Here is a 14,499-nt window from a genome sequence, read left to right as displayed (position 1 = left end):
AGCAGGGTCATCTTGTGTTGCTTTAATTATTGTATTGTTATCATTGTTGTGTTTGAAGCTGTTAAACTGTAAAGCGCTGCGGAATATGTTGGCGCTATATAAATAAAGATTATTATTATTATTGAGCCCATATATTGCTCCATACAGTATAATGAGCCCCATATATTGTTCAATACAGAATAATGAGCCCCATATATTGATTCATACTAAATGGGCCTCATATAATGCTCCATACAGAATGGGCCCCAATATAATGCTCCAGTATGATGGGCGCCATGCTCTGCCTATGTCTATACGCTTTAAGGAGGTATTGCTTTTTTGTGAACCCTCATCATATATTTTGCTGTAGTGTTTTCTACTTGTATATATCCTGGCACATTGACTCTAGCCAGTATGCCATACTTTCATATGACTGTTATGTAGATGGTTTAGTGCTACATCAATTATTTTTTACTGTATCCATTGAGAGTTCATTATAATGATAAGTCTATTGTCTACTCCATAAGCCTATGACTTTGTTATACTACTAGTTTTCTATTTCTTTTTCCTTTCATTTCAATAAGATTGATAACTACAAGTAACCTTAGAGAGTGCTTTGTGATTATATGGTAATTTTAACTACATAAATTAGTTATATTTTAGGAATTTTTTTCCCTTTGGTCATAATCTGTTATACTCTGTATATATATTGTTGTTTTTTTCTTTGCCTGTAAACCTGACCCAGATGCACAAAATAAGCCTCTTAGTACTATGTGTACTAGAGCATTACTCAAGGTTTACATTACAGAGGACAACCACCTCCATGATACATACCTCCCATCCACTATGTGTCCTGCATCTACCTTACAACATATATACACAGAGAGATACAAATGTAAGATAGATATGAAATAGATAGATATTAAATAGACAGAAAGATAGGTTATAGACAGAGGTGCATAGCTGCAAGATAAATAGATTGCAAACAATATAAAAATCCCTACAATAGAAGCCCTTTTTCTTTTGTCACATATCCACTTTTTTATTCTTTCATTCCCAGTAAGCATGAAATTTTAATTCAAAGCTAAATTTTTTTACAGTTTATTGAAACGCACATACAAAGTCTATTGCATAATAATAAATATAAATATATCAAAACTAATAAAAAATCAACAGTAATAAAAAAAAAAGCCTCCTTCCTCTCAAATATATACATTGTGTAAGGTATCAAACCACTATTTACAGTTAACTCTTAAAAAAAAGGTTGGGAACTGGGTAAAAAATTATAATAGGGGCCTCTGTTAAGATGAAAAGTGTCCTGTAAATCTGCCGATTGTACTGCCAAGGAGCCTGAGGTGTAACTGCTTAGTCCAGTGATGTTCCTCTGGGAGAGTTCATTGACCAAGCCCAGAGACATCTGCCTGTTCACTGAGGTGGAGTCCAAGGAGGAGGTCATTGAGGTGGAGTCCAAGGAGGAGGTCATTGAGGTGGAGTCCAAGGAAGATGTCATACTTCTAAAAAAGTTGCTCAAACAAGGGGTTGATGTGATTTCTGAGGGAGCTGTGCTCTTCAGATCTTCAGAGGATGCTTGCACCACTGTGGATGATGGGGTAATCATAGATGGGCTTTCACCACCTTTCCTCTCTAGAACTGGGTGACCTTCTTCAACCTTATTGGACTCTGATGAGCGCTTTTTTGTCCGGCGAAATTTCCCATTGTCAAACATTTTTTTGCAGTTAGGATCCAGTGTCCAGTAATTGCCTTTGCCTAAAAATTGTAAGAAAAAAAAAAAACAATATTAGAACAGAATGAAATATGAACAAAATAGAAATTAAAATATAGCAGCACTAAAGTACAAATTATTAAAACAAAAATCTATTTAAATAGTTTTTACCGATATACTAAATAAAAAAAAACTGTTGCAAAAATGTAAAGGAAAATTCTAGTCATTAAAGCAGTTTTTCAAAACTTTCTGAAACATTTTTTTTTTATTAAAACCATTTTTTTCCTGTTTGAGTTTGGAACTAAAACTCAAAACATCTATGAAAAAATACATTTATAAAATTTTATAACAAAAAATACTTATAGTAGAATTTTCGGCTAAAACTGTTTATTTTTGTTTGTAAAATACAAAACCAAGTGCAACTCGATGGAAAATGCTAATATTATTGCTGCTAAAAAAATATAATTAGAATAATTGAAGTCATGTTCTTACCTGGGTCGTCCTCCTTTCTTGACACTTTCTGAAAACAATCGTTCAGAGACAAATTGTGTCTAATTGAATTTTGCCATCCTGCTTTTCGCTTGTTATAAAAAGTATAATAGCCCTCCACATATTCGTATATCTGGCTCAGGGTTACTTTCTTTTGTGGAGCGTTTTCTATGGCCATAGCAATAAGAGCCGAGTAAGAATATTGGGGCTTCACTAGCTTCAGAAGATCCTCCCGAGAAGCTGTGGAAAAACAACCAGGAACTTGTTGACTAAATCCAGGCAAATGTTGCACCATTTGTCCCTGAAATCCATAAGAAGATGGCATGGACGAGTTTGGGTTATTTCCATGAAGATATCCTGGTGTATTATTGACTCCTGGCCCATTAAACCATGAGTAAGAAGTTGTTGAAGGTGAATAGTTCCCATAGTTGACCACACTTGGAGTTGAATGTAAGTTCTGCTGGTGGTAAGTGCTGACGTTTTCACCATATACCGCCATCTCTGTTGTCTCCTGGGCACTTTTTGGTTGAATCTGATGAAGATTTGTAGATCTCTGATGAGCTGGAAGATGAAATGGGTTAGTCCTCTTCTTTGGCTCTTCCACACAATGAAGTCCTTCTGACAACAGGTGCCTTATGGCTTTGGAGTGCTGTCTTTATACTTCTCTGGAGCAGTGCTCCTCCCTGCCCGAAGCCAGTGATTGGTCTCCTTTCACATATTGTGTTTTTTTTCCCCCCAACAACCAGTTAGATTCCTGAGTTGAAAGACAGGGGTGTGGAAAGGGAAGGGCTAATCACCAAAGAGGCACCAGAGATATCGATCTTTTTTTTTTCTTTACCATTTTATTGTTCTGCTAACCAGTCTGCAAATCTGTCTGCAATTGCTTTTGAAGACATTTTTCCCTAACTTGAAATAAAACTGAAATAAAAGTGAAAAAAATCGTCACATGAACGATGAGAATCTCAAATACTTAACTTTTACATCCATTATAACATTAAAAAATCAAAATAACATAAAATATTGTTCAGTTAAGCAGCTAAACGTCAAGAAATTCTTCGAAAATAACTATTCTAACAAATTAATAAAATAAATAAATACAATAATATAAAAAAAATCACAATGATTATTTGGTTCTAAAACATGTTAATGTTTGTATCTTGTTTAAAAGAATTATTTATTGGAAGAAATTGTTGAATTAAATGTATAATACTTGCATCGTATGTATCATTGTGAATTCATGTGTTGTCTTCCCACGTTTCAGTGTACTTATAATTGTCATTTTTTCACATTTGCATCTACCATAAAATGATTTAACAGTTTAAACAAAAATATAACAATACGCTTTTTAATTAATAGAAAATGTTTTTTTATAATCCTGTCACACAAGATGCCAAATTGACAAATATCTATTCTATAAAATTGTCAATCTTGATTTAAACCATTAAAAGATTATTTATATATATATATATATATATATATATATATATATATATGTATATATACAGGCTCTATGGTATCTCTTTCTACCTTATGTAATGTAATATACATTTTTTTTTACGACTAATCTATTAATCCAATATATCATTAATATACTGTACATTAAACTATGAGATACTCATTTGAATAATTTGTTATTGAATCTTACTTTTTTTGTCCGTAGTTACCCCATACAATATAAGTCAATGAACCATTCAGATACAGTAGTCTTTGTCATTTGACATTATCATGGCGTGCTCCATCACATATTATACAGATGTTCTCCCATAGAAGCCCTGCCCTGATTAAACTAATAGATGTAGTCAGATTTTTGTGAAAAACCATTAAATAGGTTCCACATTTTTATGTGCTAACTTTATAGATTTTTCTGCCATTTCTGGACAGCGACGCAAACATTTTTTGAAAAGTGGGAAAATCTTCTCCAGGAGCGCTTCCTGAAAATGGATCCTAATTTATGCCATAAAAGTGAATGAATCCAGTGCCCTCTTAAGACAAATTGATGCGCATCTCCGCTATAGTCATTCAAGCTTCGGTCTACTACATCTGCAGCTAGAGAAAAAATTTGAGAGCCATAGATTATGCAGAAATCAAAATTCACACCCTTATAGGAATAAAGAATGACCCTAAACATCCACCATGATACTGCTGGCACTCTCTGACTACAGCTAAATACAAAAGGTGTTCAATTCTTTTGTGTTGATTGAACACTTGCATCAGACAGGTGGTCTGTTATTCTTCCCTTCACTCATATGTAAACTATGACAGGCAGGGGGTCAGGTTCTTGGGAATCCAGGTATCAGAGGTGCAGGAAAGATGGAGCGTAAAAAGTAAACATCAAATTAAATAAAAATAACACACAGATAATAAATGACTTAAATACATTAGGTTTCCAATAATGACCCACAAAAACATTTAAAATATACATTACACATGAAAATATAAATGAAAAACAATAAAAATAAATACAATTAGTTAATAATAATGACAAGTAATGATGACATGTTTAAAATACCCACATGAGTAAAAGAATTAAAAAAAAAGGAAAAAAACTAAATATAAAATTAAATGAAATAAAAAAAATCTCAAGTAAGAATTTTGGTAAATACAATATGTATGCAATATTTACATAAGCTTCAAAGAAATGTATAAAACGTGCATAACAAGAGAATAAAAACTGAATAAAATGAAACATAAAATCTTATAAAGAATTAAATATATTGGGTTAAGAATAATTAAATGTAAAGACATTACCGATAACGGTAAGAAAATTTGATTTTATATTAAAATATTGTTATAAGCACTAATGTTCTATTGATTTAGTTTTTTTAAGTATAGTAATAAAATATGATAAACTAAAATATATTAACATTAGTCATACAAGTAGCAGTGTAGTAATGGTCATGGCAGTTTAATCAATATTACAATTGGAAAAATTGCTGGTAGGATTATAGTGACATTATTTTTTATTTTCTACTACGACTTTTATTACTACTGTTTTTAATGACAAATTCCTAATAATTTTATAAATGCTTTTCTTAACTAGTAGAATTGATCTGATCATAATACAAGACAGCGTCTCCTTCAGCTCATCAATAGACTACTCCTCCTTGGTCAGGCCGCATCTGGAATACTGTGTCCAGTTCTGGGCACCATATTTTAAAAAAAGACATTGAAAAACTGGAGCAAGTTCAGAGAAGAGCGACCAGGATAGTGAGCGGACTGCAAAGTATGTCTTATGAGGAGCAGTTTAAGGATCTGGGAATGTTTAGCTTGAAAAAACGAAGGCTGAGAGGAGACGTAATTGCTGCCTACGAATATCTGAAGGTCTGTCACTGTGTAGAGGGATGATCATTATTCTCATTTGCACATAGAAACACAAGAAGAAATGGAATGAAACTAAGGGAGAAGATACAGTTTAGATATTAGAAAAAACTTTTTGACAGTGATGGTGATCAATGGAAGTCTTCAGAGGCTGAACAGACATTTGTCTGAGATGGTTTAGTGACTCTTGCATTGACCAGGGGGTTGGACACGATGACCCATGAGGTCCCTTCCAACGTTAACATTTTATGATTCTATGTCTTTGGGTTTGCTTGGGGGAGGGGGGAATAAGGATCAGGTAACTTGAATTTAAATACCAAAACTCTATGTTCTCTATCTTACTCTGATCTTTTCATTTTTAATAAGTGCATGCTCAGCCAAGCTGAGCATTCATGAGTATGGGAAAGTTAAACGAAATAGCTGTGTAAAGCCTAGTTCTCATTTATACCTCGGCTGTAAGATGAGCATTTTTGTCAGTGGTTTAAATCTCCCAAAAATGATGTTCAGCTAGATCCCCAGGGGAGCCATTCAGTCACTTTTTTACTCTGTCTAGACTCTGATCCAGTAGTGCCTGTCTGTTAAGGTACCTTCACACTAAACGATATCGCTAGCGATCCGTGACGTTGCAGCGTCCTGGCTAGCGATATCGTTCAGTTTGACACCAGCAGCGATCAGAATCCTGCTGTGATGTCGTTGGTCGGGGCTAGAAGGCCAGAACTTTATTTGGTCGCTGGCTCTCCCGCTGACATCGCTGAATCGGCGTGTGTGACGCCGATTCAGCGATGTCTTCGCTGGTAACCAGGGTAAACATCGGGTTACTAAGCACAGGGCTGCGCTTAGTAACCCGATGTTTACCCTGGTTACCATCCTAAAAGTAAAAAAAACAAACACTTCATACTTACCTTCCGCTGTCTGTCCCCGGCGCTGTGCTTTCCTGCACTCACTGTGAGCACAGCGGCCAGAAAGCAGAGCGGTGACGTCACCGCTCTGCTTTCCGGCCGCTGTGCTCACAGCCAGTACAGAGAAGCACAGCGCTGGGGACAGACAGCAAAAGGTAAGTATGAATTGTTTGTTTTTTTTACTTTTAGGATGGTAACCAGGGTAAACATCGGGTTACTAAGCGCGGCCCTGCGCTTAGTAACCCGATGTTTACCCTGGTTACCGGCATCGTTGGTCGCTGGAGAGCTGTCTGTGTGACAGCTCTCCAGCAACCAAACAGCGACGCTGCAGCGATCCGGATCGTTGTCAGTATCGCTGCAGTGTTGTTTCGTGTGAAGGTACCTTTAGACTCAAAAGTTATTTTGACCTTGCTTAAAAAAGTCACCATCAGAATGGACACCAGAATAATGTGTCAGAATAGCTCCATCGGGGGTTTCTCCTGAATTTTGTTTTACTGGATTTAGACAAAAACACCTGGCACACGCTCAGTGTAGAGCACTACAGTATTATAGTTGTTCCTTTAATTCCACTTGAGCTGTAATGCTTTTGTTCCTGCTCTAAAGGAAGAAGCCAGGGACTGAAAAGACTAAATCTAATGAGATTTATTGTTATGCGTGGACTCACAATAAAGACTAATATATTTCTCTCCGCCTTCCAGACTGGAAACAAAATGAAGTGTCTGGTCATCTAATGGTTAAACAAAAAGTGTAAATGGTGGAGTGTGTAGTGATAGACTTCATTTTAATGTACAGTAAAATTATTGGAAGGCTACTTTTCAGATTGAAAAATAAGTGAAGCCTTGATTCCATCGATCCAAGACTTCCATCAGAGTCAAAGGAAAAACTCTGAGGTAGAAGTTTAGGCTCATAAATTTTGTAAGTACATAAATATTATAAGAATATTTTAGAGATAGTATTCAATTTGCAAGGATCAACTAAACTCGACAGGGAAATAAAATATGCATTGAATTTACTTATCTCAAATCGAATTGTTGCTAAAAGATTTTTATTATGTTTTGAGGTTTCTCCAAACCACAGAGAAGGATGAACAGAGCAGTCAAAAAATATTAGGCTCAACTCATCCCTCAACTCCCCACTCAATCCTCTTCTGGTGTTCTTTCCTTCTCTGGCTCCAGTCTTCTCTTCTGTTTTCAGTTGTCTTCAATGTTTGGCATCAGTGAAACATACTAGGCCTCACATAAGGCAATGATGTCAGTTCAGGCCCAAAAACTGAGGACAGATGTAAATGCAGAAGCCATAGCGAGGAAGCAAGACAGCACGCAAGGAGTTGTGGCGCCAGTACTGGTGAGGATCAAGTTGAGAATATTTTGCTTATTTTCTAACTCATTACCAAACATTAAAAAAATCATTAAAAGTGACATCAAGCTGCCATTTTGCTTGATTTAAACAAGTATCAAAAAATTGGAACCTGGCATCTTCAAATTTTTTTGGGGGGGGAAATTCACTTTTTGCCTTTTTTTGTTTCCTTTCTGGCTTGTACTGTATCTACTAGATTGTATATAGGTTACAAAAAAATCTCCTCTTATAAAAAATAATCCCACATTATTAGAGGATAAAGACCGGTTTGGTCATTTATTAGTACGAACATGTCAGGGGTGGAAATACCATTGGTACAATCTGTGTGGCTGAGCAAGGTCACAAGAGGTAAGAAGGCCCACTTCCACGTGCTTCACACGAGCACTGAATGATTAGTAATAGATCACTTTATGAGCATAGCCTGCGATTGTCCATGATGATGTGCTGATGAGAATGACGATCTTTTGTAGAAACCAAAAGATCATTTCACCTGACAATCGAACAACTTGCTTGTTTGTCAGGTGATGGGCAGTCTGTTAACAATGAAGAATTGTCATTAATCGAGCATTTTTAGGTAAGCTCGTTTACAATAATTGGGCAATTCAGTTGAACCTTGACGTGACAACGCACATTGATTTTAAAATTGTAAGAAACATCTGATTAGCCCTCACTTAAGGAAACCCAATTGTGCTCTTGTGTTTGCTTATACTATCACTAAGGCCGGGGGTCACATTTGCGAGTTCAATGCGAGAAACTTTAACATCAAGTCCCGACACTGCTGCCGGCACTCGCCAGCACATAGAAACACATGCAACTGCACGCTCCGGTCCCGAGTGCTGGCCGCAGTGCCGGGACTTGATGCAAGAGACTTGTGTGAGTTTCTCGCATTGAACGCGAGAAGTGTGACCCCGGCCTAACATACCCTAGAGGTCTGAATGTAGGGGGAAGCAGTTGAAGTGAGTGAGAAACCAGCAGAAATCAAACTATCATGCCTTGAAATGGGACATGATTTACTTCTGTTTGAATAGCTGAGTTGGTCTTTGCATTCTCTGTTTTTCAGTGCTCACTGACAGTGCGCTCTCTTTTTTCATTCATCGCTTCTCATTATATCTGGCCAGGGAGTGCACTGTCACTGCACATTCAAAGGAAATTAGCACTTGAAGCAGGAAGCTCTTACTAAGCATACGTCGGAATTGTTTCAGTGTGGGACAGAGCATGCACTGGGGATTCTCAAACGAAACGTCATTGGAAAGAAAACAAAAGAAAATCAGGAAGCAAAAGTAGAGAGTTAATGGTATGAAATGTTTAATTGAAATATATTAGAAAAGTTATTAGATTGCTGAATTACACAGACATTTAGGATAAAATTGGACTTTGGTTTTGGATGAATCCTTGCTAGAAGGTACAAGCAACATGTACCGGAGACCTTTAATCCTAAACTTAATTTTGCCCATTGATGCTATTTTCAACACATACTATAATTGATCCTAGCCAAGTGATGGAGCAGAGATTATAATGAGCACCACGCAATATAAATTTTTACCCTTCGGTGGAACTTTCAGGAAATGTATCAGTTATATCCAATTTTGCTAAAAAAAAAAAATTACAGGTGCTCAGTGAACACTCTAGTAAAAAGACCCCTTTATAGCACAGGAAGCTTTCTAATTTAAAGGTTTTGTACAAAGGTTTTTTTTCTCAATATCAACTAATCCGTGTAAATGTATTTAAATCCTGCCAACTAATTTGTTTACTGGGCTGGGTTTAAAAACACATTTTGTCTGCAGGTAAATGTATTTGCAATACACATACTGTACATTGCATTGTAGTTTTCACAGCTCGTTTACTTTTATTTATTTTTTTTTGGAGACTTCCTGCACAGCAGGGGTTTGTAGCTGAATTTTCTTACAAGCTGCCATTGTTTTTATATATAGTGTCCCATCACATATGAAAAAGATGGTCTCCAGCGATGGACCTTCTATGTTTAAACACAATATTGAAATTCATCTACCAAAGTGTGCCATCTTCAAGATGACAAAGCCCCAAATGATCAAGATCTAATTGAATTGTCGTTTTATTTCTTTCCCCTTTTTGTTACAGATGCAACTCCACTGATTAAAAAATTCACAAGTTCAAAGCTGACCACAGAACTGCATCAAAGCAAGTAAAGGTACCGTCACACTCAGCGACACTGCAGCGATATAGACAACGAGCCGACCTAAACTAGATCGCTGGAGCTTCGCTGTTTAGGTCGCTGTAGAGACGTCAAACACAGCAACTCCAGAACGATGCAGGAGCGATCCTGTGACGTAACGGCGACTCACTTATCGTTCTCGCTGGTTGTTAGCTCCATTTCAAACAGCCGGAGTGTACCGATCCGACACACATCTAGGGGCCCTATGCTCGTTGCTGGCGTCGTTGCTTTTGATGTCAAACATGACAATAAACGCCGACCTGGTGACGAAATAAAGTTCTGGACTTCTAGCTCCGACCAGCGATGGCACAGCGGGATCCAGATCTCTGCTGCGTGTCAAACACAATGAGATCACTATCCAGGACGCTGCAACGTCACGGATTGTTGTCGTTCTCTTTGCAAAGTTGCTGAGTGTGACAGTACCTTTACTAAAGGACTGCAAAGTCATTAGCACAACTAAAGGTAAAAAAAGGATCCAAACAATTGCTTCCCTGTAGTCGGCCCTGGTCTTTCTACTATCTCAGGTTGGGTTGCAAGCCACGAATATGCACTTGAGAAGTTGAGCATGGAGACACTGGAAATAAAAGAACAGGGAATGTATTTAATGGGATCCTTCTAGGTGATAAATGGTGCCCAATCCTTGCCTAAACTAATACATTTTGTGTGAATTTGTAACTGAAATACTTTGAACAAAGGACGTGCTAAGACATTTTTATGGGTGGCCCTATTAAAGCTGCCTTAACACCTAATTATTTAAACTAACAGAGGTAGGCAATTAATTAGCCCGAGGGGTCACACCAGAGGCCTTTACCGTTGTGGAGGGATGCAGTGAGTATTGGTATCAGGACACCAGTCATAGGGCAGGAAAGTGTGGTCCTTGGGCCAGTGTTTTCAGCCCTTCGGCAGTCTTGGTTTATGAGGACTAGAACAGCTAAAAGGCTGAATTTGGCCCACAGGCCACACTTAGACCCGGTCTGCTGTAGTGACACCTTGGCCCCACTCACTAGATGAACGATGCTGCGCCTCTCTCAACAGTGTAGCTGTGAGCATCTCCTGTAGCACTTAGTCAGTGCTCATCATCAAATTGTTGTATAGTAAGTGCGTGGTATCAAAGTGTGAGGCGGGTTTGATCTTGGTCTTTTCTATATTCAAAACAGCGAATACCTTTGCACACCTGTTTTGTCTTCCTATTAACTAAATAATTTTTGGACGGCTTATAAAAAATGCTTTGTTTTTAATAGGGAGACAAAACAGGTGTACTCTACTATTTTGAATGTGAAGAAGCAATGGCCTCTCACCGAGAACTGAAAACTGGGAACTCTGCAGCACTGCCTTGGTGAAGCGGCAGAACGCGGTGCTGAAGCTCATCTGTTTAGGTGAAAAAGCTCAAAAGCTCACAATGCAGCAGAGCTGTTGAAAGGGATGAAAGACCAGAACAATCAGTAGCTCTCCCCGCTGAACCTCCAACTAGGTCTGGTTGTGTGCGATTTTTAAGGTAACCTGGCGGTGGCTTTAAATCTCAGCAAGCTGGTACATGTTCCATGCATGGCCCACGTGCTGAACTTGGTTGTACAGTCGTTTTTAAAAACATACTCTGACTTGCTGGACTTACTTGCCAAGGTACGCCGTGTCAGTTCCCATTTCCGAAAGTCATCTCAGGCTTTTGCCAGTCTGATTTGTGACCTGCTCACAAGCTGGAATTCGACCTTTCTTATGTTGGCAAGGCTTAGTGAGCAGCAGAGGGTAGTGTCTGAATTCCAGCTTCTCAATGCCTGTCAAAGTAACACACAGCACCCACACATAACTGCCGAGTACGTTTGTGGATCGCTGACATATGTGAGGCTCTTCAAAACTATGAGAACTGGACCAAGATGGTGAGCGCTGATTACGCAATTATCAGTGTAACCATCATGCTGCTCAGCCTTTTAAAGCGTTTGCTGCAGAATCTCAAAGAATAAGCTTTGAATGCTGAGCAGGTGGCTATGGAGCAAGATTTTTACAGTGGCTGATGCCACACAGCCCAGCTTCACACAATATTCTCAGTTCACAGTGTTTTTGTCTGCGCTACTGAGGGAACTTCCAAACTCCCAAATAATATGAGCAACGAAACAAGCTCTATATATATATGCTGCTAGTTGGAAAATATTACCCAAACATCCGTTTATAAAGGAAAATTCAACATAATACCTCTGCTAGCATACGCCATATACTTCTGACATAAGCAGCTCCCCCAGTAGGTGAGTGAAACCACTGTCCCTTCCCCTGTGTTACGTCCTTCCCAATCTGCTGTCCAGGATGGAGGCGCTGAGCCTCTTGCCCACAACCTACATTTGTACAGACACAACCATGTCCAGTTCGTTGTCCCAGAGCAGCATTCAGTTGTCCCTTGTCAGCATACATGTCTCTTCCCAAATTGTTATTTAGATAGGTCATACATATTCGTTAGCACTTTACGTTGTCCAATGCTGGACTAAAACCATTCCTGGCTTTTCCAGGCTCCTAAATGAGACTTGTGTTTCTTTATTAAACTGTCGCCTCCCTTAAATATTATACATTTTGGTAAAAAAAAAAATGGTGGTGGGGTATTGTCCAGTTTCTGTACATTTTAAACACGTCTAAGGCTACGTTCACATTAGCGTTACGCTAATGTGCGTCGCTGTTGCGTCGGCGACGCAGCGGCGACGCAGCGGCGACGCGCCCCTATGTTTAACATAGGGGACGCGTGCGTTGTTTTTGTGGCGTTTTTCGCCACGTGCGTCGTTTCCGACGCTAGCGTCGGACGCAAGAAAACGCTACATGTAGCATTTTCTGTGCGTCCGATTTTCGTCAAAAACGACGCACGCGTCGCAAAACGCGCGCGTTTTTGCGCACGTTTGCGCGCGTTTTTCCGTGCGTCGCCGCTGCGTCGCCGACGCAACTGCGACGCGACGCTAATGTGAACGTAGACTAAGAGGCTAGGTTAATATGCTCCACAGACCTATTCGTGCCACAGCCTACACATATTGGAACATGGTCATTGCCACACTAACCTGAGCCTTCACCTGAGCTCTGCAGCACTGTCTGTCACCTGAGTAATACACTCCACAGACCTCGACACTCTCTTGGACATATCCTGTAATTACTCCATTGTTGCTCAAAACCATGCAAGAGATACACTCTGCCAGGTTGTGTAGTATCCAGTAGAAATGCGTAAGCTTGTGCAGATAGGTCAATGGCACTCCTGGCTCTTTCCCTTGAGGAGGCTGCTTCCAAGTAAAATGAGGCTTGAACATGTTCCTGACATTGGTTTCAGGCCTAACAGACTGACCACATACAGGCCCTCGCTTGCATACACTGTATTTAGGATACTCAGAATTTAATTCTAATGCTTCTGGTGTCTGGTAGATTCCAATTTCCTGACAGTGATCATACATCTCCCCAATTCCTGTATTATATTCGCCTTAGAGCTTCACCCACTATGACAGTGGCTCCATTGAGATCTGGTGGAAAAAAAGAAATGTGCAGGTTTCATGGCACCTGCTGGCTCTTTGAAAATGTGAAGCGAGGGCCATATAATGTCATGATGGTGGACGTAGTTGTGCTGGTGAGTGAAGCCCAAAACTCAAACAGGCATGTAAAGGGATGGGGAATATGTATTCCACTATCTGTTGGCAGCAATTTGGAAAGAGGGAGGAACCTCCCAAATGTAGTGAGAGCCCTCAAATGTAAAAGGATAAACTAAAGCAAAAATGCTCTGTGTGAACATATGCTAAAGGGGAGGTATAATTTATTTTGTGTTGATGATATCAACTTCCTGTTTGGCCCATTAGTATATGGGAAGGGGAAAACTTTTCAAGATGGGTGGTGACCGTGGTGGCCATTTTGAAGTTGGCCATTTTGGATCCAACTTTATTTTTTTCAATGGGAAGAGGGTCACGTGACACATAAAACTTATTGAGAATTTTACAAGAAAAACAATGGTGTGCTTGGTTCTAATGTAACTTTATTCTTTCATAAGTTATTTACAAGTATATGACTTATAAAATGTGTTCAAAGTGCTGCCCATTGTGTTGGATTGTCAATGCAACCCTCTTCTCCCACTCTTGACACAGATAGCAACACTGCAGAAGAAATGCTAGCACAGGCTTCCAGTATCCATAGTTTCAGATGCTGCACATCTCGTATCTTCACAGCATAAACAATTGCCTTCAGATGACCCCAAAGATAAAGGTACCGTCACACTTAGCGACGCTGCAGCGATACCGACAACGATCCGGATCGCTGCAGCGTCGCTGTTTGGTCGCTGGAGAGCTGTCACACAGACCGCTCTCCAGCGACCAACGATCCCGAGGTCCCCGGTAACCAGGGTAAACATCGGGTAACTAAGCGCAGGGCCGCGCTTAGTAACCCGATGTTTACCCTGGTTACCATCGTAAAAAAACAAACAGTACATACTTACATTCAGCTGTCTGTCCCTTGCCGTCTGTTTCCTGCACTGACTGCTGGACGTAAAGTGAAAGCAGAGCACAGCCACAGCGGTGAGTCACCGCTGTGTGACTCACCGC

The 14,499-nt window shown here is 39.3% G+C and overlaps 1 protein-coding gene across 1 annotated transcript; it reads right to left on the bottom strand.

Annotated features, from left to right (window-relative positions):
- Nucleotides 1–1,231: 1,231 nt before the first annotated feature.
- On the bottom strand, nt 1,232–13,227 carry LOC138657098 (forkhead box protein I1c-like). The gene is made up of 4 exons (XM_069744636.1): nt 12,985–13,227; nt 11,254–11,323; nt 2,195–2,806; nt 1,232–1,746 (listed from the first exon to the last, which is right to left on the bottom strand). Exons 1-4 carry the CDS (start codon nt 13,225–13,227, stop codon nt 1,232–1,234), a joined length of 1,440 nt encoding a protein of 479 aa, XP_069600737.1.
- Between the last annotated feature and the right edge of the window lie 1,272 nt (nt 13,228–14,499).

Source organism: Ranitomeya imitator, chromosome 1 (genome assembly GCF_032444005.1).
Source record: "Ranitomeya imitator isolate aRanImi1 chromosome 1, aRanImi1.pri, whole genome shotgun sequence".
In the NCBI taxonomy this organism is placed as follows: domain Eukaryota; kingdom Metazoa; phylum Chordata; class Amphibia; order Anura; family Dendrobatidae; genus Ranitomeya; species Ranitomeya imitator.
The sequence above is the reverse complement of the archived record's forward strand: the minus strand, read 5'-3'. Positions and strand labels throughout refer to the sequence as shown.

What these genes read in the sequence shown, in the direction of transcription:
- LOC138657098 (XM_069744636.1), bottom strand. Translation starts at nt 13,227, where the DNA reads ATGTTCAAGCCTCATTTTACTTGGAAGCAGCCTCCTCAAGGGAAAGAG. An exon ending in GAGCTCAGGTGAAGGCTCAG is followed by an intron (nt 11,324 to 12,984) that starts GTTAGTGTGGCA and finishes TCACCTAAACAG; the next exon opens with ATGAGCTTCAGCACCGCGTT. An exon ending in AAGAAAGGAGGACGACCCAG is followed by an intron (nt 1,747 to 2,194) that starts GTAAGAACATGA and finishes TACAATTTTTAG; the next exon opens with GCAAAGGCAATTACTGGACA.